The 27,617-nt window shown below is 48.2% G+C and overlaps 2 protein-coding genes across 3 annotated transcripts; both read left to right on the forward strand.

Annotated features, from left to right (window-relative positions):
- The first annotated feature begins 392 nt into the window (after nt 1-392).
- Nucleotides 393-25,600, forward strand: KCNJ4 (potassium inwardly rectifying channel subfamily J member 4). Of its 2 annotated transcripts, XM_005302496.4 has the most exons (4): nt 393-925; nt 1,708-1,926; nt 21,102-21,287; nt 23,746-25,600. In XM_005302496.4, exons 3-4 carry the CDS (start codon nt 21,250-21,252, stop codon nt 25,079-25,081), a joined length of 1,374 nt encoding a protein of 457 aa, XP_005302553.2. In that variant the 5' UTR covers nt 393-925; nt 1,708-1,926; nt 21,102-21,249; the 3' UTR covers nt 25,082-25,600. The 2 variants fall into 2 exon arrangements, with proteins under 2 accessions (XP_005302553.2, XP_005302554.2); XM_005302497.4 differs by lacking the exon at nt 1,708-1,926.
- On the forward strand, nt 17,190-18,344 carry LOC101953254 (endosome-associated-trafficking regulator 1-like). Its single transcript, XM_005302635.2, has one exon. The coding sequence runs from the start codon at nt 17,190-17,192 to the stop codon at nt 18,342-18,344; it is 1,155 nt and encodes a 384-aa protein (XP_005302692.2).
- Nucleotides 25,601-27,617: the final 2,017 nt, after the last annotated feature.

Below are 27,617 nucleotides of genomic sequence, written 5' to 3' on the forward strand. Positions count from 1 at the left end.
AAACAGTGATGACACACGGCACCTTTGGAGAAAGTTCTGGAAGAGTGCGACAGCTGGTGAATTAGAGGGAGATTTCTGTACCTCCCTGGATTAGATGCTGGGTGCAGCATCTGGGAAGAAGAAAAAAAAAGGACCTGGATTTCTCTGCCTTCTGGTACGGACTGCGTGGCAAGCCTCTACAGGCCACTGTGCTCCATGCAAACATGCCTGGGGCATCTGAGCGCCAGCTGCATGTGTTCCCATTCCTGTTTCCATTGCTTTTGGTTGCGCTCGCATCTCTCCCCATCTCTGCATCTGCAGTGTGTATCCATGGCTCTGAGATCACATGTGAGGATGGGCTAAAGTAGCGGAAAGCTGTTGGATTCTACCAGAGAGTTACTGACTTCTTAGCTACAGACTGCATAGCAATCCGAGAGAGAGAGTGAGAGGGAGGAAGGAGAGAGAAAAAATAGAATGGAGAAAAAGAGCGAATAGAGAGATTGTAAAATAGAGACAAACTGAGGGGAGGCGGGGAAAGCGACAACCAGATAAAAAAAGAGAAAGAGGGTGATAAACAACAGACAGAAGGGAGAAACCGGTCCAAGAACTCATCGCCAAGCTGCAGACAAATAAAGCTCATGAAGGATGGAAATTCCTCAAAACAAAAAATGCTAAAAAGGGGGAGATACAAAGTGCAGGAAAGAGAAGGAGATAGAGACAAATGAGGGAAAGTTAGAGCATGCCAGAGGGAATTCTTAGGAGGAAGAAGTAACTACTTGAAAATAGCAAGGAGACAGAAAGAGAGACTAAAAGGAGAGAGACCCCCAGATTCCTTAAATCCAGGCTCGGTGACAGATTTCATGGTGGGATGGAGAAATCTCCCTCTTTTCCCTTTCCCTGACTTTTGGCTCTCCAGGACTCAAACAGGGAATAACACAGGACCTGGGTAAGAAATTATTATGGCTATTAGCCTCAATTTAATTTTCCAGGATTTTTGCTATGCTAATAATGCATAATTTCATATTAATTATCTATTCAAATATATATAATACGTATAAGTATGTGTGTATATATACACGTATTTATGTCTGCGTGTGTGTGTGTGTATATATGTGTGTGTGTGTATATAAATATATATATAAAATAAAGTGTAAGAGTGAGTGTGTGTGTGTGTGTATAGATAGATAGATACACACACAAACACACATATATAGTTAAAGCTCCATAACTTTCCCTCTTTTTTTGACCTGGAATGTCAACTTTGGTTACATTTATGTGATTTTTTTATTGTTAGTCACAAATAATTGGTTGGCTGCGCCCCTTTACAAGCTGTTTTTTTGTTTTCCCTTCGTCTCTCGCCCCCAATTGCTGGCACCCTCCACTTCTTCTCTGTGCCTTTCCACCCCATTTCCCTAATCAAGTCTAGAGATGAGGAGCTGGATTCCTTGTGCATGTGCTCAAAAACTCGGGCACATCAGGGCACATGCTGGTTCTCGCTCTGTGAAGCTTGTCAGAATCGATAATCGATACCTCACACCCCTCTGTCCAACCTCTTCTAGGTCACTGATTGTCTGTGTTGCTGATCTAATTGGCAGAAATGAAGCCCAAATAAGCAGTGTCTAAAGTGGCTTCAAACTCTTGAGTTTCTTTGAAGCTGAGGAAGCAGCCAGCAACATGCCAGGGAAAGTCTCTGTTTCATCTAATCTCTTCCTCTCCCTGTGTTTCTAGTGCATCCATCACTACAGTGCGTTGTGTTGCCAGAGCGTGTGGGTGGACCTGGCATGTCTCATGTGAACTCCTGCTGCCACCCCCTACCCTGGAGGTCCCTCCTGTACACATTGGACACTGCATCCTCATTAGTGGGCAAATTTCAGAGGGGCTCCCTCTGCTTGGAAGCTGACGCATTCCATCGCCAGAGTCCATCCATTCCCACATCACTTGATGGAGGTAGGAGGTGACAGCCATGGCTTGATGTCCCAGTTAGATTATTCCATTTTAACATACCCCAGGAAGCATTGGTAATGAATGACCCAAATGGCTAGTAGGGTAGACATCTAAGGGGTGGTCTATGCACAGTTTTTGTGCTGTGGTATCTGTTGAGAAACTGATATCATTAAATCAGTGCAACCCCCATCCCCACCATGGGCGCAATTATTCTGGTATAAAGGTGCTTATACTGGTATAGCTTATTCCTGGAAATTTACCAAAGCAAGGGACAGTAGTATAAGGTACCTTTATACTGGTGCAGCTGCAGCCACACTAGGGTTTGTACTGACTGAACGATCAGATATAGCAGCACAAAAACTGCATCGCCAACCTTATAGAGCCAAATCCCACTTGCTTTACTCAGCTGAGCAGCCCTATTGACTTCAGTGAGGAGATAGTGACTTCAGTGTGCAAGGAGAGTGGGGTTTGGCCTGAAATGTATTTGAATGGGTGACATATGGCAAACAAAGCCATCCCCTTCCAATCCATGGGGCACAGTGCTAACATGGGTGCTAAAATGGATGGGGCCCCTCTGAAGTGCCCTGGCCTTGCTGGGAGGATGGAAAGAAAATAGCTTCCCTTCAGGATCTGCTCTTCGCCTGCTGTGTTCCGAGGTGTAAAGCAGATGGGACTGGATATAGGAATTAACCTTTGGGGTTTTCTCTTGAAATCCCATTGAGTAATTTTTTTTTCATTTGATCAAAAATGGAATGTGCTCTCACCCTCCCAAATGGGCAGCGGTCCATGGAAGGAGGGTGGCAATCTATGCTGGAATCCCCGTCACTGGAGGGTTTTTTCCAGACCATGCTGGACAAACACCTGTCAGGGATGCTCTAGGTGTACTTGGTCCTGTCTCAGTGCAGGGAGCTGGACTCGATGACCTCTCGAGGTCCCTTCCAGCCTTACCTCTCTATGATTCTATGATGTCAAAACTGGTGTTCCATGTGGTCAGGTGAGGGAGGGAACCAGGGCCAGCTGCTGAAAGGGCACAGAGGCCAGCGGTGGTGACAATCAACTTGTTTAAATTAATAGAGATATCCTATCTCCTAAAACTGGAAGGGACCTTGAAAGGTTATTGAGTCCAGCCCCCTTAGCAGGACCAAGTACTGATTTTTGCCCTAGATCCCTAAGTGGCCCCCTTAAGAATTGAACTCACAACCTTGGGTTTAGCAGGCCAATCCTCAAACCACTGAGCTATCCCTCCCTCCACTTCCTTATGCATATATGCCATCCCCATGGCTTCCAAGGGTGGAGGGGAGTCTGGTTAGATTTACCTATCTATGCCAACGCACGTGTACAGTGTCATTATATTGCAGGCACTCAGGGCTGTGTGATCTCAAGGCTCCTGACTTTGGAAAAGGCTTCCTGGGACACCATGCTCTGAGAGGGGTGGGCTCTGATTTCCTCTTGTTTGAAGTCTGTGTGTGAATATTGAGGGTTGGGGGGGGCTCTATTCTCACTACATCATTACCTAAGTGGGGGCCTTGCTGTCTGCCCCTCCCTTCCTCAAAGACTATTTGGGCCCCCTGCACTTTTTGTGTACCAGGGACAGAGTTGATGTGTGCCAAGCCCATTTGGTGCAAACTGAGTGCAAATGTGTTTGTGTGTCTAAACGCAAGCCTTGCCTAGATGCTGCCAGTCCTTGCCCAGCATAGTGTGCCAAGTTATTGTGTTCCAGCCTGATTGTGAGCAGAAGCTAGTGATGCCTGGGTGCAAGTAAGGTTAAGCAATGAATATTGGCCTCTGTGCACCATCTGCCTCCCTTGCAAGGGGGCAGAGTGAAAATGGGGCTAGTTGGGTGTGTTGCAGGGACGTGACTGACGAGACATGAGCATGGTCCTCATCATGCTCATGGAGCTCCTAGCTATCTGCTCTCCTTAGGCTCTTCTGCTGAGGAGATCTCTGTTGGGAGCAAGCTCAGGATGGAGAGATCTCAGCCAAGCTCCTGTTCTCCCCACCCTACTCACACAGGACCCTCCATTCCTCAGGTTCCTGTCTAAAATGCTGGGTTGATACATCTGGATGGGCCCCTGGAGCTGGACAAAGAAAGCAACATCCTCATTCTTGCACATATATTATTTATTATTTGCATTGCCATAGCTCCCAGAGGTGCTAATTATGAATCAGGGCTCCATGGTGGTAGGGGCTGTACAAACACAGAAGTCAAAATCCATTCGGTTTCCCTGTATTATGAGGCCTCATCTACCCTGCCCGTGTGGTGGGAGCTAGAAGGATTGGCTGCATGGTAAGGGAGCTATGTGATAACATGGAGTAAGTGGTAGGGGGTTCTGCCCCTTGAGATCCAATGGAATATGGGGCTCCAGGTTTTACTAAATGTTTCCTAAATAGAGGGGTTCCTTAATACTGAGTTTAGCTGTCACAGAAGGAATTGAAATGTGCCCCGTGGTTGAGTTAGTAAGTGGAAATGGCGCCTCCAGAAGGGATGAGTGATCAAAATGTGCAGCTTACTGCATTTAGCTGCTGACGATAATAACTGTCTGGGGGACACACGTTCTTTAAGGAGAGAGCTAGTCTGGTGGGGATAGGAGGGAAGAGGAAGGCAAGAGAATGGGAGGAGATAGAGAGGAAGGGGACAGAGGGAGGAGATGGGGTTGAGCTGGAGAGGAGGAGCTCTATTTCCTTCTCTTCTCTCTTTGTCCCTCCTCTCCTCTCCTCTTTGGAGGCCAAAACTGACTGGTGTGATCAGTTGTTTCAATTCTGAGACTAGCAGAGGCACCAAACCTAGGGTAACCAGATGTCCCGATTTTATAGGGACAGTCCTGATATTTGGGGCTTTTTTTTATATGGGATCCTATTACCTCCCACCCCCTGTCCCGATTTTTCACACTTGCTATCTGGTCACCCTAACCAAACCCCACCCCTTACAGCATCGTCATGTAATTTGCAAGGAAAACTGACTTTTTTCAAATCAAAACTATCTTCTGTAAAATGTGTGTGAGCTGCTCAGGAAATCAAGAGGTTACTGCACGGTGCAAACCCCTTGCACCCCACTTTGCCAATGCACCTCAGTCCTTCTTCCTCCCCACCCTGCCCTACAGCTCTGTGAGTGCTCCTCAGCTTTGCCTCACAACTCCTGTTTGTTTAAAACAAACAAAAGGAAGTATTTCTTCACACAATGCACAGTCAACCTGTGGAACTCCTTGCCAGAGGATGTTGTGAAGGCCAAGACTATAATGGTTCAAAAAAGAACTAGATAAATTCATGGAGGATAGGTCCATCAATGGCTATTAGCCAGGATGGGCAGGGATATTGTTCCTAACCTCTGTTTGCCAGAAGCTGGGAATGGGCAACAGGGGATGGATCACTTGATGATTACCTGTTTTGTTCATTCCCTATGAAGCACCTGGCATTGACCACTGTCGGAAGACAGGACACTGGGATAAATGGACCTTTGTTCTGATCCAGTATGGCCCGTTCTTATGTTCTTATTCCAGTCCTGGGGGATCCTTCATGCATCTCTTCCAGGGCCCCAGGTTATTACTCTGCCAATACAGTCCCTGTGGATCCACTCCCTTTTGGCTAATAGCTACTGTAAATCATCCTGCAGTTTCACGTGGAGAAATTATTCTTCATTTCTCACCTTTTGACTCTGGTGCATGGGGTGACAGGTACAACATGTCTGCTGCATTCCATCCCAGAGGCAACTGCATTTCAGTGGTGAGATCACTTTGGAGGGCACCAGGAAAAGGGAGAAGGACACAGCAATTGACACTGTGCTCTTCTGTGCCCTACACTCACGGCACATAGCCTAACGCATACACGTTCCAGACTGGTTAATAGCAGTCTGACCTCAGCAAGCTCCAATTCTTCAATGTTGTGACGTTATTTAGTTGTATTAGTTTAATCGAACGGAGCAGCCTGTGATCAATAGATGGCTGCTTGTGTCCCTTATTCATAAATGTGTAGCTTCCCGGCCTCCTGCTAGCACTGATTTTCTATGAATGGTAAAAATTGAAAGGAAGCAATTTACCCATTCTTCACAGCCCTGCAAAATTATCTGACAACAGGTTAACAGCATTAGAGTATACTGACTGTGCATGCTTAAAGGTGGTGGAGGGCTCTTTGATTTCGAACACTAAGGATGAGCAAGATCCAATGGCTGGAAGTTGGAATTAGACAAATTCAAACTGGGAAAAAAGGTGCAGATCTTTCCTGGAAAGGGTAATTAACCAGTGACACAGATTACCAAGGAATGTGGAGGATTCTCCATCACTTGAAGATGGTAAATCAAGGTGGCCAGTCTTTTTAAAGGATGTGCTCTAGTTCAGAGATTCCCAAACTTTTTTTTGCTGAGCCCCCACTTTAGAGAGTCATGTCCCATCAGCCCCACCTCTCTTGGGGGAAGGGGTGCCCTGTACTCATAGGGGTGATGGGTGGGGGGACAAGAAGGTGTGCCCGGTACCCATAGGGATGTGGGGAATAGACAGTATTTGGTCCTGCCATGCGGGCAGGGGACTGGACTCGATGACCTCTCGAGGTCCCTTCCAGTCCTATAATCTATGAATCTATGAATCTATGAATACTCACCATGTGGCAGTTGAGGAAGTCTTCCACTCTCTGCAGCGGTCAGGTAGTCTCAGCTGCCAGGACCCGGCTCTCTGCCTGTCTTGCTCCCGACCCCGCGCAGGAAGCAAAATGGCCATGCTGAAGGGCCGGGGTCAAGACGGGAGCTGGAGGCTGTACCCATGAGTACTGCCCCCCTGCCAGTGACAACCCTCGGCCAGTGCCCCCGACCCTTCAGCACTGTCCATCCACTTCCCCTACACTGTCTGTGTCTGACAGGGGCTCCGTGCCAGGGGTCACACTGAAGGGCCACAGGCAGGAGGGGGCTCTGTCTGGCAGGGGAAAGTGGACAGGGATGGGCCATTCTTCTGTTCTTATGTTAGGGATCTGTGCTGTGGGGCTGTGATGAAGGGCCAGGGTCTGGAGGAGGTTCTGTCTGGCAGCAGGGTCTGCATTCCCAAGTTGCATCCTTTAGCTTTCCGCTCACAGTGTCCCCACTGGCCTTCCCAGCAGAGGAAGGTAGCTGCCGGTTGGTGGCTGAGGCAGAAAGCTGCTGCGAGCAGGCTCCATGCCTGAGACCAACCGTGCTCCCCTCCCCCCCAGCTGATAACCTTGTCACACCTCCCCGGGGGAGTGCCCCACAGCTTGGAAACATCTGCTCTAGTTCAACCATAAGTTGTTGAATTTGACATAGGAATTGTTGGCTGAAATTCTATGGCTGGGGTTCTAGGGGAGGTCAGCCAGATGGTCACAGTGTCTCCGGCCTTAGAATCTATGACTGTGTGAAAACACAGAGGGACAAGGAATCCTGCCAGCAAACTAAAAAGTTCAAATGTTTCGAAACCACAATCCAACTCCTCAGCAGATGTAAATGGGTGATGGGCACCTGCTGAGGAGTTGCCCCTGTGACTCTGCCCTGCAGGTTTATTTCTGTGGCAACATTTCTCCTGAAACGTTTCAAAGATCAAAACATTCTTGTGTCAACATGAAAAAGGCAACTTCCCCCGCCCCACCCACTTATAAAAACTGACCTGTAACCCCCGCACCACTGACAATGGGATGTAGCACAGAGGCGATGGGCAGCCAACCTCCGAATGTGCAAGCCACTTAATGGATGCTGTGACATTCCCAGCCCTGATGCAAGAGAGGTCATTCTGGAGTTTAACACAGTCAAATGTCCTGTCACTTTCACCTCTTCCCTTTCGTTCCTGTGCATGGATGTGACAGCCCACTCTACCTTTCTGTCTCACTTCCACTCTCTTTCCCTGCCTTTCTCTTTATCTATTTCTTTCTCTCTCTTCCACTCCCTTCCAGTTCACAGCCATTGCAAGTGGCCCCGTCCCTCCACCAGCCCACGTGCACAGAGGGGATCAAGGCCGAGGGTTTCTTTCTTTGTTTATTCTTTCCCATTGATAGCAGAATGAAGAGGCTGCTTTTGAAACTGGGCCTGACAACGACTGAGCAGTTCAGACTTTGGTTGTGTCATAGGATCTGATGTTAACCACATTTTAAGAGTTAGTCAAACTTTCTTTTCTTTTCTTTCTTTTCTGTGTAGTTGTAGCGGTGTTGGTCCCAGGCTATTACAGACACAAGGTAGGTGAGGTAATCTCTTTGATTGGACCAACTTCTATTGGTGAAAGAGACAAGTTGCCCACTTCACATTCAATGGCCTCTTGCAATGTGTGTTAACTCCTTATGCGTAACAATCTGTTCCACCTTGTATTTAGCTGCGACATTCCTGAGTACTCTGAAGAAGAGCTCTCTGTAGATCAAAAGCTTGTCTCTTTCACCAACAGAAGTTGGTCCAACAAAAGATATTATCTCACCCACTTTGTCTTTCTTTCTCTAATCTTAGTTTCCTATCCCCTTGTGTGTTAGACTATGCCCTTTGGAGCAAAGGAGAGTGTTTCTGGAAAAGGCATTCTAAAAATTACTCCAAAATAGGAAAGTATAATCTGCCCCCATTATCCCATTCAATCTGTATGAGTTTCCCACGTGAGTAGCAGCCTGGGGTTGTATTTCCATGAAGCTGTGACAGTTAAAGTGAGACAGCATTTGCTTATGTATCCTGAAAGCACTCTCTTTTATGGTTTCTGGAGACCCAAAAGACATCACATTGCCAGCAAACATAGCAATCAGCTCAAATGTTATGCATAGCACAGAGGTCGTAGGAGGTGATACTATTGGCACAACTAGGTACAAAGGCAATAAACATGTAGGAAATCGGAGTGCAATCCAGAATCCCAGGAGAGATTATAATAAAGCATCACAGTGGAGGTAAATCATAGGTGTACAAGAAGAATGTGTACAAACATTGCTGCTACATGCCGTTCCTAACAGGGGCTGCATCTACAGTATCACTACCAGTTTTACTGTGCATGTCTGTTCTAGCTGAGTCTGGAACTGTAGGCTCAGTGATCCCTATGCTGTTGGAAATCCACAGTGGGGTTACACGCAATCTGAGTGTCTGCTGCATTCCAGCCGAGAGGTGACTGCATTTAAGGCTTGGTCTACACTAAACCCCCGAATCGAACTAAGGTACGCAACTTCAGCTACGTGAATAACGTAGCTGAAGTTGATGTACCTTAGTTCGAACTTACTGCGGTCCAGACCCGGCAGGCAGGCTCCCCCGTCGACTCCGCGTACTCCTCGCGGCGAGCAGGATTACCGGAGTCGACGGGGAGCACTTCTGAGTTCGATTTATCGCGTCCAGACAAGACGCGATAAATCGAACCCAGAAGTTCGATTGCCTGCCGCCGAACCAGCACGTAAGTATAGACAAGCCCTCAGTGGTGGTGCATCAATTCGGAGAGTAGCAGGAAAAGGGACAAGGGGCACTGGGCTCCCTCCTCCGCAGTGAACACACTCAGTTACATTGGCTGGGACATAGCCCACTACATACACATTCTAGTGATCTGCCCTCAGCAAACCCCAGCTCTTCCATGCTGTGACATTATTTAGTGATATTACTTTAGCTGGACTGAGCAGCCTGTCATCATCAGATGGCTGCTTGTCTCTAAATCATCAATCCCTTGTTTATAAATGGGCAGTTCTGCAGCCTCCTTCCGTTGTATAAGGCGCTGGTGAGACCTCATTTGGAGTACTGTGTGCAGTTCTGGTCTCCCATGTTTAAAAAAGATGAACTCAAACTGGAACGGGTGCAGAGAAGGGCCACTAGGATGATCAGAGGAATGGAAAACCTGTCATATGAAAGGAGACTAGAGGAGCTTGGGTTGTTTAGTCTGACAAAGCGAAGGCTGAGGGGGGATATGATTGCTATCTTTAAATATATTAGAGGGATTAATACAAGGGAGGGAGAAGAATTATTCCAGCTTAGTACTAATGTGGATACGAGAACGAATGGATATAAACTGGCCGTGGGGAAGTTCAGGCTTGAAATTAGACGAAGGTTTCTGACCGTCAGAGGGGTGAAATACTGGAACGGCCTTCCGAGGGAAACAGTGGGGGCGACGGACCTGTCTGGTTTTAAGATTAAGTTAGATAAGTTTATGGAGGGAATGGTTTAATGGTAAAACATAGTAGTCAAGGAAAACCAAGCAATGGTAGGTAAATAGTATAATGGCTAACAGGGGTCAGGCTGGAGACTCTTGCCTATATGCTTGGGGTCTTACTGATCGCCATATTTGGGGTCGGGAAGGAATTTTCCTCCAGGGCAGATTGGCTGAGCCTCTGGAGGTTTTTCGCCTTCCTCCGCAGCATGGGGCAGGGATCACTAGCAGGAGGGTCTCTGCCGATTGAAGTCACTAAAAACAGGATTGGGGACTTCAACAGCAGAGTCCAGGGAAGGGGTAGGGACGGTTTTATGGCCTGCAGCATGCAGGGGGTCAGACCAGATGATCATAATGGTCCCTTCTGACCTTAAAGTCTGTGAGTCTATGAATCTAGTGACCCTGCTTAAGATGATTTTTGAGGTGTGGTGCAACTGGGCGGAAGTAACTTTCCCATTTCTTACTGCACTGCAGCATGGAGGAGGGGTTACGTTCATATCACAAGAGCAATGGTACTGCTAGGGTCTGCTTAAAAGTCACTTTTCCTTTGCTGATGTTTTGCAACTAACACTGTTGTGTCAGGCTGTGATCTAATACTAGTGCTGCAAACCATGACTGCCCAGGAGGGGAGGTATCCTTTCTCAGCAGTGTGGAAGAGTGAGATGAATGTCTTTTTTGTAATTAACTACCCAATAAACATATTTATTAGTAATTGATGATCAGGGCTCTGTTATGTAGATACTCTATATACACAGAGTGAAAGACAGTGCCTGCCCTCAAAAAGCTTACAGTCTAAGTAGACAAGACAGACAAAAAGTGGCCATAATGAATGTTAAGCTTCCAGAGGCTATTTCTACAGGCACATGGAATTACTAGGGTCAGCTAGGGAGTAGCCTGTTGGAAGCATCCGAATATATTAAAGATACAGTGCCAGATCCTTCACTGATAATAATATATGGAGATTACCTATCTCATAGAACTGGAAGGGACCTTGAAAGGTCATCATGTCAAGTCAAGTCCCCTGCCTTCTCTAGCAGGACCAAGTCCTGATTTTGCCCCAGATCCCTAAATGGCCCCCTCAAGGATTGAACTCATAAGCCTGAGTTTAGCAGGCCAATGCTCAAACCACTGAGTTATCCCACCCCACTATGTAAGTAGGCAGAGCTTCATTCAATTCTGAGCTACACCAGTAGTGGTTCTAGTCCTTAATATACGCTATCAATATCACTGTCCTATCACAAATGTATCTTATTTCCATTTGTCAGGGGACTATCCCAGCAATGTTCAGAGTCCCTCAAGAGCCAAAGCTCCAGCGGCAATCTTAGATCATAAACTCTTCAGGACTGTCCCTGAGTCGTTGTTCTATGTTTGTACAGTACCTGGCACAGCGGGGCCCTGGCCTCTCAGCTCTGCCGTAATACGACTAATAAAGAGCAAAACCAATTTCTCCTATGAGTGTGGCACAGAGAAGATGAAACTTAAAATTCTCTTGAACAGTTTTAACTTAATTCCATTTTTATGCTGCTTTTGGAGGCAAGGGTACCAAATAAAGGAACTGACCTAGGTAATGTCCCCTTTTTAGAAGGCCACATCCACTGTTTTCACCACCAAAACGTGAATTCTGTTTGATGCCTAAAAAAGTGATTGAGCCAACAGCACCACTGGGTCAAATGATGCTCTACTTTGCATGGACATTAGCGGACGCAGTGGTGTACTGAACAGCGTTTGCGACTGTGCTCCGTCACTCATGCTGGGCGCACAGAGGAGTACGTCTCTCAGGGCACTCTTCTAGAGAGGACTAACTGTAACGTGCACCCTTCTAGTCAAGCATGCATTGTGCAATGCATCAGGCCCCCGATGAGAGAACTGGGCCCTGGGTCTTTCCCCCTTCTCTGTCCCCATAACTTTCCCTCTCTCTCTTTGCCCTTTGTACTCCCTTCTCCAACTCTTCCTCCCCAGCTTACCTCTCTCTCCTGACCCTAGCCTTCCCTGATGGCTCGCTCGCTCTCTCTCCCCCAATTTTGGAAGAAGTTAGCATGTTAACATCTGCCCCAATAGCTGCCTCATACCCTTTCTCAACCATGATGCGCAGTGGCATATTCTCTCTCCTCTTGGCAGAGAGACACAGGGAGCACTAAAGTATGTGTCTAGTTGTTTTCAGAGTGATCTTTGCATGACCCATGCAAATGGCACCTCAGTTGACATGGGTTATGTGTGTCGAGGGGTGGGGCGGAGGAGGGAGGTGTGGGCAGAAGCCAGAGGTGGTGGAGAATGCTTTAACCTTTTTGCATCTTTCCCTCTGACTTTGTCATCCAGGGGATCTTTGTGTACATCCCTTTCTAGCTGTGTTTTCTTCCTCTCCCTCCCTCCCGTCCGTCAGCATGTGGGCTGATCACTGCTCAAACTTTTAATTCAGATGGTAATTGGAATAATAATACGGGCAGAACCCTTCTGGCTCTGTTGCTGCAGCTGGCTTCAGGGAGCTATGAATAGCTCTGAGTCACACACACACGGAGCTGGTTTCACATCAGATCATTTTGTTTTGTTTTCATATTCCCCGTCCCCATCCTCGGGACTTCAAAGGAAAAAAGTTCCCCCTCTCACACTACCCCACAGTATAAACCAGGCAAAGGCATGTCAATAAAATCCCTATTTGGGTGCCAGATAATGGGATGCCTAAAGAAATCAGTCAATTAAGGAGGGTTTGGGGGGCAGATGGGGATTGCAGGCATCTATTTATAATGATGGAAAGAAAAGGCATACGTGCATGTGTAAAAATAGTGCACAGTTGATTGCAGCTTCCTCCGCTCACCTTCCACCTGTCACTTTTCTTCTCAGATTGTAAGATGTTTGGAGTAGGGGCTGTGTCTTCATCTGTGTTTGTACAGCACCTAGCACAATGGGACCTCTGTGTGCTACTGTGATACGTAAGAACAACATAACGGAAAAATAGCCGTACCGGGTCAGAGCAATGATCCATCTAACCCAGTATTCTATCTTCTAACAATGGCCAATGCCAGGTGCTTCAGAGGGAATGAACAGAACAGGGCAATTATCAAGTGATCCATCCCCGGTCATCCAGTCCCAGCTTCTGGCAGTCAGAGGCCTAGGGACGCACAGAGCACTGGGTTGCATCCCTGACCATCTTGGCTAATAGCCATTGATGGACCTATCCTCCATGAACTTAGCTAATTCTTTTTTGAACCCAGTTATAGTTTTGGCCTTCACAACATCCCCTGGCAATGAGTTCCACAGGTTGACAATCTGAAAAGATACTTCCTTTTGTTTGTTTTAACCCTGCTGCCTATTAATTTCATTGGGTGACCTCCTGGTTTTTGTGTTATATGAAGGGGTAAATAACACTTCCTTATTCACTTTCTCCACACCAGTCATGATTTTATAGACCGCTATCATATCTTCGCTTAGTTGTCTCTTTTCCAAGTTGAACAGTCCCAGTCTTTTTTAATCTCTCCACACCTGGAAGCTGTTCCATACCCCTAATCATTTTTATTGCCCTTTGTACCTTTTCCATTTCTAATCTATCTTTTTTGAGTTGGTGATCAGAACTGCCTGCAGTATTCAAGGTGTGGGTGTACCATGGATTTATAAAGTGGCATTATGATATTTACAATCTTATTTTCTATCCCTTTCCTAATGGTTCCTAACATTCTGTTAGCTATTTTGACTGATGCTGCACATTGAGTGGATGTTTTCAGAGAACTATCCACAATGACTCCAAGATCTCTTTCTTGAGCGGTAACAGCTAATTTAGACACCATCATTTTGTATTTATAGTTGGGATTATGTTTTCCAGTGTGCATTACTTTGCATTTATCAGCATTGAATTTCATCTGCCAGTTTGTTGCCCAGTTACCCAGTTTTGTGTGAGACCCCTTTGTAACTCTTCAGTCTGCTTTGGACTTAACTATCTTGAGGAATTTTGTATCATCAGCAAAATTTGCCACCTCACTGTTTTCCTCTTTTTCCAGATCATTTATGGAACAAATAATAAATAATACTAAGGGATCTGAGTTCTATGTGCAGTTCCAAAGTTCTATGCCCACTGTTTCTGTGACAGGCCAAAGAACCACAGGTCTTTTCCACATGATCAAATTCTAGATCCGTAATTCACCAGCTGTGCAGCTCCAGCAGTGGTAACAATGGCAGGAGTACTATGGAATGCAGGGCTCAAAGTAGAGTTAGACAACACAGTGGTGAAAATGTCTGTGCCCTGTACACACTTGTGCTGTCACCATTGCAGTCACTGATGGAGGCGCACCTGTGGTGAATTACAGCTATGCAGTTTCCTTGTGCAGTCATAGCCAAAGTGCACAGCAAAATGGCAACCAGGAAATCCTTGGTGGCCACAGATTTGTTACAACATTATTGGCACCACCAAATACAAGGCCTAGAAGGGAGAAGATTAGCTTGGGGGGCTGCATTTCAGGCTGCTGATGAAATCAGAGCTAGAGAGGGTGGCTTAGTGATTTAAGTGTAACCCACACTAGGAGAGTGGGGTCTTTGTCCCCCTCTGATGGATGGCACATGTGAGAGGTTAGTGGGTCAGCTACATCTGGGGAGTCAGTCCGTAGCTCACATGGTAGCAGATGATGCTTTTAGGTGCTGAAGGCCTAGGGTTCATACCCAGCTGATAGCACCTATAGGGCGGGTTACAAGAGCGATACCCAGTGTGGAGCTTGAACTTCTATAGCCCTCAAAGGCTTAAGATGAGCAGCCCCAAGCAGCAAAGTCTGTAATCCCCAGGAACAGAGAGAGGAGATAGCTGTCTTTCTCAGAGCCATCAGGTATGAAACTCCTAGATTTTCCCTCCAGAACCATTGGTTTGAATCCTAGCAAGCTAGAGTCAGCCTTTCATCTTTCTGAGGTAAATAAACGCTATGTGGGTGGGTGTGTATGTGTGTGTGGGGGGCTGTTTTAGATGAGACCTTCCTGTTTCCTCTCCATGGGCAGTAAACCCCTTGGCACTTTTCGCATGAGTAGACTTTTGTGTCTGTGCCTCTCCTTCACTGTGGTGCAGCGCACTGCACGCCAGCTGGCTACCACCCTCCCGCACCAGAGATGACTGCGGTTCGGTGGTTCTGCGGAGCTATAAAGCCTCTAGAGATGAAATGTACTATATTTTGTCCCTGGGGAGCCGTTTGGCTCTTTCTTCTGCTACTGTAATACAATTAAAAATAAATCGTAGATCTGATCATGCCCATGAGATTCAGATTAAAGTGGATCACATGGGGCTTTCTGAAGACAAGACAGAGATCTCTGAGGTGGCCCTGACATAGAGAAGCTGGTGACTAGGGGGCAGTGTCATGGCAGACTCTGAAGCAGCACTCCCCACAGACACCAAGCGACGGCTGCCTCCCACCCCCAGACTAGTCGCCTGTATGTTTCTCTCTTCCAGGCTACGATAGATGTTGGGGGGGCATGTCCGGATGGAAACAGCTAATGAGTTTATTTCCGTCTTGCTCCTGATTTGGGTAGCTCCGGGTTTTGTGATTCTATGGCTTCCCTTTGCCAGTCAGGGGAGTGCTGATTCAGACTGCCACACCACCTCTCTGGGCCTATCTTGACCAGCCTCTCAGTGGGTGATGCAGTCAGTTAGCACTCTGGCAATCCACTCGGTCTCCTCTCTAGTCCTCTGGGCTGGCACGAGACACAGTCCCTGCCCCCCCAGAGGAAGCATCATCATAAATGCATTTAGACAAGTTGTCCCAGTAAACAATGAAATCCTATCACCGGGCAATGACACACCCAGTGCGTTAACCCTAGGATGCAGGTAGGGTTTTCAACAATCCCGTATTACAAGGGATGTCCCTTATTTAAATAGATAATTGCCTGTCCTGTATTTCATTTCCGTACAACAAGATCAGGAGTTGCTGGGTGCTGCAAAAAGCAGCAAGAAATATGCCTGGCGAATGTAGGTGAGGACTGCTTATTTATTATTAATAATTAAAATAATAATAATGATAATAATTATTATTGGGAGGTGGGGTGGGGGTGCTAAAAAACAGTCCCTTGTTTTTTAAATAAATGTTGGCAACCTTAGACCTGGGTGATTGAGCTACCCACACACATTGAGGGTTTCTGGTGACATCCTGTAATCCTGAGAACAAAGCTCAGCTCACCTGATCCTTGGGAGAGAGATATTGAGTCAAGCACAGTTTCCCGGGATTGTGCTTGTTTATAACTGAAGGTTTTCATCACCAGATTTTGACACAGTGCATGTTTTTATTAAAATCAGATCCAAATTCTTCCTCTTGCCCTGATCCTCATGAACCTTCCTCCCCACCTTTGTGGCCTTATTCCTTTACCATGAACATCCTCACCCCATGCCTTACAACCCTGGCATGAATCCTACTGGTCCAAATCCCCATACTGTGTAGCCTTCAGTGACCTTATCTTCCTGCCATGAGATCCTTCTGCCCTGATCCCCTGACTAACCCTTGGTCCTGCCAATAGCCCATTGGCCATGATCCCCTCTGCCTTAAGGCTCCTGCTTTGAATTCCCCCCCCCCTCCGCCTTACTCTATTCCCCCTGCCCTGATCCCAGAACAGGAGATGGGTCATTTAATGATTACCTGTTCTGTTCATTCCCTCTGGGGCACCTGGCATTGGCCACTGCCGGAAGAAAGGATACTGGGCTAGATGGACCTTTGGTCTGACCCAGTATGGCTGTTCTTATGTTCTGATGATTTCAGATTGCTTGTATAAACTCATTTGCATGTCAAGGCTGTTAATGAACAACCCCATGGCTGTGAGGCCCAGGTATGGAACTAGGATATCAGAGCTGACCTGGCCTATCCTATGCTTGACATTTATTTGTATAGTTCAGTCCCATTGGCTGAAATGCTGTGAACATTGATCTGGCTGTTTCTCTTTCCCCTGGCTGTGAAGTCACAATATGAAATGCAGTTGTCTGATGACATCACAAACCTAGGTGACTTCTGCTCCCTCCGTTATTAAAGCTACAGACACATGCACACACAGAGATGATTTAAGTACAGATACTTCTGTAACCCACTGTCACACTTTGAATGGTGCCGAGGCTAAGACAGCTGCTAAAGAGGATGGGACAACAGTGGACAGCTCAGGCAGCCCTGTCACAGAAGAAATGTGACCTGTGCTGGAGCTAATTTGCAAACTGCTACTTCTGTTGGAGCCCACAGCCCTTCAGAAATGCCACGGCCACTTTTCCCCTCAGGAACATTGGAGAGGACCTGTCCACAGTCCCAAGGCCTAGATAATGAGGAGGAGGAGGAACCCATATGCTGTTACCCCCATCACCCGCCACCTCCGCCGGCCCATGCTAAGAGCCTCATCAGTCCAGGGGACAATCATCTGGAAGATCCAGAGGGAGCCATTCCATTTTCCTTAAAGGGGTTTGTAAAAACGAAAACTCGTGGCACAGCAAAAGAGGAAGAGTCAAAAAATAGAATGTTTGCAAAGAAATTGGCCAGACACAACCTAGGCTTTGAAGATGATTCCTTATCTCCAGAAGCATTGGGCTTGAGCATGGAATTTCAGGAGCCATTTTACAAAGACCTAGAGATGGCTGATACCTTATCAGATGATGAGGATGATGATTGGGGTGGGAGCTATCACCACCCTGCCCTTGAAAAAGCCCGTAAGTCCAGATTTGCCAGCATGTCACCTTGTAGCCCGCATGATTCTTTATATCACAACACAGCCAGACAGTTGGGAATTGAGGCATTTGCTCCCTGCCTCCATCCCAGCGACTTGTATGTTTCCTGCAGAACTCATGACAAGGCACCTGAAAGTTGTGCTCTTCATGAAGAATCCATAGGAGACAGGGAGTATCCATCTCTGCAGTTGAGCTACGAAGAACTCAAAGAGGAGAATTCCATGCTCAGGAGGAAGATCAAAAGTATCCATAGCTTCTCAGAAAGTCAGACACGCATGGTGAGAAACCTGGAGAGAAGACTGAGAGCCAGTGTGGTCAAAGAGGAGAAAGAGGCTCAGGGTTTAGAATCCGTTGTCCAGCAGGCAGAACGGAATCTGCTGGGGATGACCCAGCGGGCCCTGAAGGCAGAAAGTAAGGCTGCAAAGCTGAAGCAGGAGGTGTCTCTTCTCCAGGTGGAGCTGGAGAGTTTCAAGACAGAGAATGACATGCTGCGTGCAGGCCAGTCTGCCAGCCTGGGGGCAGTGCAACAAAATGTAGACGTTGCCTTGCAGAATCTCCACCGGGTTATAGCCAACGCACACTTGTCAATCAAACAGCTGGTCTCGGGAACGGAAATGCTGCATTTTGTGGCTGACCTCCTGAAATCCATAGACAAGATTTCCGAAGTCAAAAAGGAAGATGATGGATGAAAAAGCGCTTAGGGGGCTCCCACCTGTGAGTGTATAGACTGAGATCACACTGTTCCCAGACTGCAATCAGTAATGCAATGTTTGCTTTCATGAAACGTTGCGTGTCTTCAAATAGGTGGCCTTTATCCTTCCCAGAAGTACTTTTATTGTAATTAAATATGAATTTCACGTACTAATGGAGTGTTAGCCTCAGGTGCTCTGTTTCAATAGTGCAGTGCTACAGGCTGGGAGAACCAGCTGTTTGTCCTGTCCTCGTCAGAGGTCCTGTGTCGAGGTATTTTACAGGCTTTGGGCTACAAGCAAGAGCCCACATTGGGAAGGGGGTAGCACAGGGGCTCTGTACCAGCAGGAAGCCCTGCAGATGCATTGGCTGACTCAACCAGAGTTCTTTCATGGGAGCTGGGGCATAGCATACCAGAGGGGGCTGTGTTACCCTTTATCAGATAGCAATCTACTCTCCCATCTGGCTTATTTGTGCTGGCTGGTGCAGAAGGTGGCTGGGCAGCTCTGTGCACATCTCACCTGTCCCTCTTCCCCTGCCCCTGTTGGTGGCTTGGGGAATGCAAGGAACCAGAGTTCTGGGCATCTTTGCATAGGGTTACAACAAAGGGAAACTCTTATACCCTCTTAGCACTTCCCTTGAACTCAGGGTCAATCACAGTCTGTCCCTTTAGAAGCAAAGGGTTCCTCTCCCTGGAACCTTTACATCCATGCCTGGAGAAGGACAAGAGAGATTTGCTCAATAACCTTTATGAAGTTGTTAAATATCCCAGTGTGAGCTGAGACAATGTCCCTTTCTTTACACTACTAGCTCCAGTGCTGCCTAATTGTGTGTGAAAATGCTTTGATTTCCATGTCCTTGTCTCATGGCAGAAAGGGAAAGTGCTGAGATTTAGCCATCACAGTAGCTGTACTGTATCAAGAAGGGGATGCTCCTCCTCCCACTGCTAGACCTGGATGTGTTGATGTGGCAACCCTAGCTCTGAATCTCCTACCTTTTGCAGTTTGCTAAAGAACATACAGCATAGGCAGTCTTGTCCTTGCTCTGGTGGGACCATCTCCAGGGATGAGAGGGAGATTATCAACCACAATTTTACTGCAATTTATGCATCTGCATAATTGCATTTTACACAGAGGGCCTCATCTATTTTATTAGAACTTTCTCAACAGCCTTTAATGCTCTTGGCCACCAGGGAAGGGTGGCCAGGGCTCCAGTCCCTGATGGAACTGGGCGGGGTGGCTCTCAAGTGGCTGTGTTTATTTTTGACCGGGTAGGCTGAGGGTAATTATGGGCAATTATTTGTCTTCACCTGGAGCCCAGCCAGTAGAGTACCCAAGGTTCCATTATGTCTTCACTGCTATTCATTCATGGATCCATTCTGTCCATGCTCCTCTTCAAGTGGCCATGTATGGATAGTCTCAGATACCAAACTGCCTGAGCAACATTTTTATCTGGCTGCAAGACAGCTGGTTGAAACTCAGCCCAGCCAAGTCAGAGGTAGGAGGAAGTGTTTTGAGGAGCTGGCTTGTGGTTTGTCTGTGTCCACTATTCAGGGAGTGTGTCCGCCACTAGTTAGCCAGAAGCAGAACCTGGGGGTCACCCTTAGCAGCGTGGAAGCTCATTTTGCAACAGTGATCAGAAGTGGCTATTACTGTCCCTGGCTTATCTGAGAAACCCAGATGTTTTGTTCAGACGTGGACCTTGACCAAGTCATCCACCATGCCTTTCTCACATCCAGGCTAGTCCACTGTAATGTGTTCCTAATCGCACTTTCCTTGAATTTGCCCTGGAAAAATGGTTGCTTACTTGGTCTTGATGATGGGAGTGAGGGAGTGGGCTGGTTATGCCTGCATTCTGCAATGGCTGCCAGGAACCCAAAGAGTATGGTGGAGGGTTAGCACTGGTCCACAAAGCCCTTCTTCATCTATAAGTCATCACCCCTTGCAGTATGTCCCTTTTCAGCAACTCCAGTCACCCAGAACAAGTTGATTCTTGGTCCTTTGGGTTCATGGTTCTTTGGTTTAATCAAGACCAGGCCAGCGGCATGGCTTTCTCAGTCCACTGAACCCTCTGCAGCAGGTTGTCTAGCAGAGTCCCTCCTTGGCTGCTTTGGGGGCATATTGTGAGGCTTGTTTATTACTGCAGCCTTGTCCCTATCTCTGGATACCTCCTATGTATCACTTTGCTTTTTTGTATCCGTTAACCACTTTCCTTTCCTGTTTTTGGGGTGTGTTCATTGGGAAGCATTCCCTCTGGACTGGGGTGGTGGGGGTGGGTTTGCCTGAAGGCTTCTGAGCTCCTTTAGCCCTTGTTTTTTGGTGTTTTCTGACAGGCTGATCTCTAATCCTCATGTAAGCTTTTATGTTACTGTAGTGCATAATGCGAGGTGCCTTACAAATGTGCTAAATTGCGGGTTCTTGACCTGGGATTTATGACTGACCTGCCCTTCCCATATTGCTAACTGGGAGGGGAGACTGGGTTAGGTACACAGGGGCCTTGGGGGCTGTGGTATGGAAAAGGGGGCTGCAGTATGGTGATTGCTGGGAACTGCTGTACTGTCTGTATAAATCAGTTCTTTATACCTGTTTTTACAACTAGTGGATTGAGACGAAGCCTTGGCGAGATAGAGTGACATTATGAGGCCTCTCCTGAGTGGTCACAGAGATCTGGGACCTCCATGCTCTGCTCGCTTGGCCAGGGACCGCTCTTTTTGGTTGTTATGTTGATGGGATTTTCCTTTGTTGTTTGTCTCTAAGGTGTGTGCTCAGCACCGATCACAGGTATGGCTGGCGCCACAGCTCATCAGGGGTGAATCCCAGCCTCACCTGGTCCTGTGTGAACTCTGTTGTTTGAGACCCGAGACACGTACAACTCCCACGGCACCTCACGATCTGAGTTACCCTGATGATAAAGCGAGCCATGGGTAGCGTCCGAGTTAACAGGTGAGTGACCCCTTCTTAAAGGCTGTCATCACCCCTGGGATTATGGGATTCCTTGCCCACCCCCTTCTCCCCCCAGTGGCATTCGTGTCTCTTTAAATCTATTCCAAACTACACCTCATCACTCCCTGCAGTGCCAATGGCTGCCAGGCCACACCTGCTCTGCTTCTCCACTCCAAGTTTATGGCCCTTTTCCCCTGCTCCCACCTTATTAGGAATGTGCCACACATATGTAAGGAGTTACCAGTTCTCAGCCAGATCAGTCCCTACAGTGGAAGGGGAAAGCAGATGAGGGGAAGGTGAGAGGCTGAAGCAGTTGCCCTGGCAAGAGGGGAGATAAATTACAGATTTCTGCCTGTAATCATCAGGAGATAAACACCCACCTTCCATAAACCTCACTTTGCCCTTCCCAAATGAAAGGAAGAGGGTGAATGATTTGGGAGATGATTATTATTGCCCTGAAGAGACCCCCATGTTTAACTCATGGGGCATCTCAGGAACAGTTAGAGACAGGGTCAAGGAAGCCATCTTGGAGAACTCCAGATGGTCTGGTAACCTAGGGAGATCAATGGAGTACAGAGACAGTCCTTGAAGGAGAGGCACTGAAAACCAGGATGCCTCCTGTGGGCTCCCTCCTCCTGAAAATGTATCAACTTAATTCTACCAATGGTCAGAGCATCCACTGTGATTATGTGATCAGGGAACAACTGTGATGTCATACAAAGCCTTATGACCTAACAGCAGCAGCTTTCTTCCTGACAGGGAGCAGGGAAGTGGTTGGGATATTCTGAGGGAGAGGGGAGCATGAGAGCAGGACAAGCAGCTCTCAGAGAGAGGGAGTTTCTCACAGGGAATCTGCCAGCACTTTGGCTGTTGTTGATCTCTAAATTACACCTTTGGCTCTGGATACAGGATGCTGGGAGCCATGTTCGTTGCTGTGGCAACGGAATTGTCCTGAATTCAGGAAGTGTATAAACATTGTCACAGATGCACAATTAGATCAGTGAGGAGAAGGCAACAGAAAATAGAAACTTCCAACCTTTATAATTCAGGGCCAAAATGTTACAAGATACCAGCCACTTGTGCTTAGTCTTCTCTGCTGGCTGCATCTGCATGTCAATGTAAATCAAGACTCTAGGGGCTTTGAGGTATTTTCTCAGAGTTAAGGCAAGTCAAGATTTCAGTGTTGTGAGCTTCCTCACAGTGGAGTGCAGTCAGGACTTCGGTAGAATGAGTTTCCTTGCAGCGATGCTCTGCAAATGTCCAACCAGGGATCCACCAATCTTTAGAGCCCTGCGCGGATGCAAAAATGTGTATCCGCATCTGATCTGTGATCCGCAACATTTATCTGCAGATATCCACAGATATCCACAGATTTGCAGGTCTCTACACCAGGGGCTGGGCTGAGGCTCCGAGGTACCAACCCCCTGCCGCCCGCCGGAGCCCACTCAGGGAGCTGTGGAGAGCCTGCCCTGAGTTATGGACCCTCCACCTGCCCTCAGCCGGGCGGGGAGCCTGAGGGGCGGGGACATGGCTGGGAGCTGCTCTTAGCCCTCCCCCCCCCGCCCAGGGCAGGTGGAGGGTCCGCCACGGCTCCCCACAGCTGTGGCTGGGCTGCTGCTCCGAGCTGCCCTCCTCCCTGGCCGGAGCCAGAGAGCTGCGCTGGCAGCTGTGGGGAGCCTGGCTCCCTCCACCTGCCCCGAGCAGCCCCTGGCCCCTGTCGCTGCCCCCCAGGCCCCTTGCCCAGTGTCCCTGCCCCCCAGGCCTCCTCCCAGGACAGGTGGAGGGACCCAGGCTCCCCACAGCTGTCTGTGTGGCTCTCCCCGACTGGGCTCCAGCAGGGGGGCGTGCCTCAGAGCCGCGGTAAGAGCCAGGCTGGCAGCCGCGGCGGATCCTCCACCTGCCCTGGGCGGGGGGCCCGAGCAGCCCCGCGCAGTGTTCCTGCCCCCCAGGTCCTCTGCTCAGGGCAGGTGGAGGGTCCGCGCCACGGTTCCTCACAGCTGCCCACCCGGCTCTTACCATCAGAGCCCTGTGCGGATACAACATTTGTATCTGCATCCGCGCTGCTGTCCATGGATATACAGCATATACCCGTGGATTTGCAGGGCTCTACCAATCTTACTGCCGTGTCTTGGTAGAACCAGCTGGGGAATCCAGTGTTGTGAACTTCCTCATGACAGTGCCCTGTCAAGACTCCAACACTGTGAGCTTCCTCACAGCAGCATCCTGACAATGCCAAAGAGGACCCAGACAGTGCCAGAGGAAGACTCTGGCAATGTGCTGTTCCTCAGAGCTCTCCCTTGGCAATGCTCAGCTAGCCAGAGCTCCAGTTGTTTCCACTTCTTCACAGCAGGGCTTTGTCTCTGGGAGCATGAGCTTCCTCCTGGGGAGCCAGTGACCCTCTAAGTGCTCAGCCCCCCCCCCTTTTATTTTTACCTCAGCAGTTTGTTTTCTCTGAAAGGTACAGCATTGTCTCAACTGAAGAGGATGGGCACAAGGTTTCTGCCCTAGGCAACATGAATGGGCACAGCTGGAATGGGAAAGGACATGTCCCCAGGCGGAAACGCCGTAACCGTTTTGTGAAGAAGAATGGACAGTGCAACGTGTATTTTGCCAACCTGAGCAACAAGTCTCAACGCTACATGGCCGACATCTTTACCACATGTGTGGACACTCGCTGGCGCTACATGTTTATGATCTTCTCAGCAGCCTTCCTGGTCTCCTGGCTCTTCTTTGGGTTCCTCTTCTGGTGCATTGCTTTCTTCCATGGTGACCTGGGTGCCACTGGGGTGGGCGGTGTCCCCACCACTGCAAAGCCCTGCATCATGCACGTCAATGGCTTCCTAGGAGCCTTTCTCTTCTCGGTGGAGACACAGACCACCATTGGGTATGGGTTCCGTTGTGTGACTGAGGAGTGCCCGTTGGCCATCATGGCAGTAGTGGTCCAGTCCATCGTGGGCTGTGTCATCGACTCCTTCATGATCGGCACCATCATGGCCAAGATGGCGCGGCCCAAGAAACGGGCCCAGACCCTCCTTTTCAGCCATCATGCTGTCATCTCTGTGCGCGATGGCAAACTGTGCCTCATGTGGCGAGTGGGAAACTTGCGGAGGAGTCACATTGTGGAGGCTCATGTCCGGGCTCAGCTCATCAAGCCCTACATGACACAGGAAGGTGAGTACCTCCCGCTGGACCAGCGGGACCTCAACGTGGGCTACGACATAGGCCTTGACCGCATATTCCTGGTATCCCCCATTATCATTGTCCATGAGATTGATGAGGAGAGCCCACTCTATGGAATGGGCAAGGAGGAGCTAGAGATGGAGGACTTTGAGATTGTCGTCATCCTGGAGGGGATGGTGGAGGCCACAGCCATGACCACCCAGGCTCGCAGCTCCTACCTGGCCAGTGAGATCCTCTGGGGTCACCGTTTTGAACCTGTGGTCTTTGAGGAGAAGAACCGCTACAAAGTGGACTACTCACACTTCCACAAGACCTACGAGGTGGCCGGCACCCCTTGCTGCTCAGCCCGGGAGCTGCAAGAGAGCAAAATCACCATCCTATCTTCTCCGCCACCTCCTAGTGCCTTCTGCTATGAGAACGAGTTGGCCTTAGTCAGCCAAGACGAAGATGAGGAGGAGGAGGAGGTGGAAGTGGGGCCTGGGTTAGGAGGAAGCACCAAGAAGGATGGAGGAGTCATCCAGATGACGGAATTTGGGAGTCACTTGGATCTGGAACGGCTACAGGCTGCCATCCCTCTGGACACCATCTCCTACCGCAGAGAGTCAGCCATCTGACTCCTCCTGCCTTTCCATTCCGCATCTATTGCCCACCATCTCCTCCCTTTCACTCCAATGCTTAATTGAAACACTCCCCAAAGAACCTCCTTTGCCCACCTCTCAGCCCCTGAGCATGTACTGTGTGAGACATGCTCATGTTTCCAGTGGGCACAACCCACACTGGAACAGACTTCTTGCAACCAGATGGGAAAGAAATATGTGTATTTTGAACTCCTACATTGACAGCTGATGTGAGGGAATGTCCCCCACAAGCCCCACCACTGTTTGGGGCTGGAACCATGGGAAGACAAGCTTGGACCCAAAGCAATCGCCTCAGTACAACTGATGGCCGCTAAATGGGTCCAGACTGTTGCCAGAGAAGAAGTAGGCTATAAATGCCAACCAAACTGGGAGGACAGGAGAATCTGGGGGTCATGGGGAAAGAGTGAAAAGGATCCGGGAAGTGGGGTGTATTTTGCATGTTTTTTGCTTGTTGTACATGATATTATTGTGTATAAAACAGATCAAGAACCAAAATCCATATTCTTCCATTTAAAATTCCCGATCAGGAGTCAAGGACTCAGTAGCCCTCTCGACTCTCTCTCTGGCCCTTGGCATCCTTGACTCCCAGAGGCAGGTTGACCCCACCCACCCATCCCAAGTCTCCCCTGGTTCTTTTTTAAAACTATTCCCGACTTTTCCCAGAGACACCCACCAGAGGAGGCAGAGCCCTGTGTGTGCAGAGGGAATGTTAACTGGGGCAGTGTCTGGATGACAGACAAATTATTCATTCAGGACAATGGTTCCTTCACAAACTCTGTCCAGCTCCTCCAGCCTCCTCCCCCTGTGAGCAGCTGTAAAACTGAATTTGTAACTATTTATTTTTAATAAAGTATAATGCCTCAGGGGAAGTCTGGAAAGAAGAGAGCGAAAGAGACCCCACGGCTGAGGTAGTGTGTAGTATTCTTATTGCTAGGAGATATTTGATATTTATTTTGCAGTACTGCCCAGGAGTCCCAATCAGGGCCACATTGGCCTACGTCCTGGAGATACCCATACGAAGATGAGCCCTACCCTAAAGAGTTTGCAGTCTAAGAACACAAGTGGCATATGAAAAGTGTTGGGACAAGGATACCACCCGTTATATACACATAAACATATCCACTTGGTATAGCACTCGGTGCCCTTCGGATGGGGGCAAGGCCACCCAGAGGTTGATGAGCCTGCTAGGAAAGAGAAGGGTCTTTTAGCTCAGGAAGGAGAGGCTCATGAGTTAAGATCCACAGGTCCCAGGTTCAATCATATTGCCAATAGCCCACCCAGGGGCACAGGCATTGTATTCAATTATTATATAGGAACATACCTTTACTTAAAAATTATAATTCGTGAAGTGTCAGCTGTGCCCATGAAGACCAATCCTGCTCTTGTTGAAGCCAAATGGGAGTTTTGCCAGCGATGTCAACAGCAGCAGAATTAGAACTTTAGTGAGCAGCAGGCCACAGCACCAGACTTATCTAAAGCTTTGTCTTACTTCAGTAAAGAGGTGGGTTCTTAACTTGAATTAGCTAACTGGAGGTATAATCCTAGTGAACACAAGGCACTTTATAGTTGTCACACACGTTGGCAGGTTGAGTTAAAGCCCACGACTGCCATACTCTTTAATTGAACCTGCGAACTTGGGAGAAGACTACAAACTGCTTTGTCTTCACTAGGATTTTATCTCAAGTTCGTTAACTCAAACACATCTTTTTTGGTCATGAAGACAAGGCCTAAAAGAGACTTTGTCTTGGAAGTCATCCCACTACTGCCACCCAGTGATTTATTTATACAGGAGGAAGCCAAGGAAATCCTCCCCCTCCTAATTGTCTCTTCCTTGGTTCTAAACATTCACTAGCTTCCCAGCCCAAGAAGATCTATTTTCCTCTTCTCATTAGGCCGGAGCCTGAAATCATTACTCAAGTTTTGCTCAGTCTTTGCTCAGGTAAGATTCTCACTGAAGTCAAGGGGAGTTTTGCCTGAGAAAGGGCTCCAAGTCACCAGTTATGTTACAGGCATGCTTAATAGGTAGGTGAAGAAATGGGGATTACAGCAACTATTTGTAGGTTTTATTAACAATTGCAAAAACTCCCCCATTAGTGGGCATATAAAATATGTGCGGGGAGGGTGTGTGTGTGGGGGGGGGGAGCGAGGGAACTGTGAGCGCACTGCATTGCCACTTAGTGGTGCAGTGTGGCCTACAGGAACTATGGAGACGCTTTCAACCCAGGAAATGGAAGCTGTGGAGACAATCCTTCAAAACTATAGACAATACAAGGGAGAAAAAACAACCAGATTGACAGAATAGCTGCTCTTGATCCATACAGCTAAACCCCATGGGAGAGCACCTGCTTTACATGAGAGAATGACCTCCCACCCCATCTCCTGGGGCACCTAAAACACAAGGAAACAGAAACAAAATCCACATGTAGCATAAAAACATTTTGTAACTGGCACAAAATGGGGGAAGGGAAAGGGGGGTGGATAGTACAGGGAGTAGAAGAGAGAAGAGATTAGG

The sequence above is a fragment of the Chrysemys picta genome, chromosome 1, assembly GCF_011386835.1.
Source record: "Chrysemys picta bellii isolate R12L10 chromosome 1, ASM1138683v2, whole genome shotgun sequence".
NCBI classification, from domain to species: Eukaryota; Metazoa; Chordata; order Testudines; family Emydidae; genus Chrysemys; species Chrysemys picta.

Bases quoted from the DNA above. Each gene is read 5' to 3' on its own strand.
- KCNJ4 (XM_005302496.4), top strand. From the start codon at position 21,250: ATGATAAAGCGAGCCATGGGTAGCGTCCGAGTTAACAG. The intron at 21,288-23,745 runs GTGAGTGACCCC...TTTCTCTGAAAG, and splicing joins GGTAGCGTCCGAGTTAACAG to GTACAGCATTGTCTCAACTG.
- LOC101953254 (XM_005302635.2), top strand. From the start codon at position 17,190: ATGCCACGGCCACTTTTCCCCTCAGGAACATTGGAGAGGACCTGTCCA.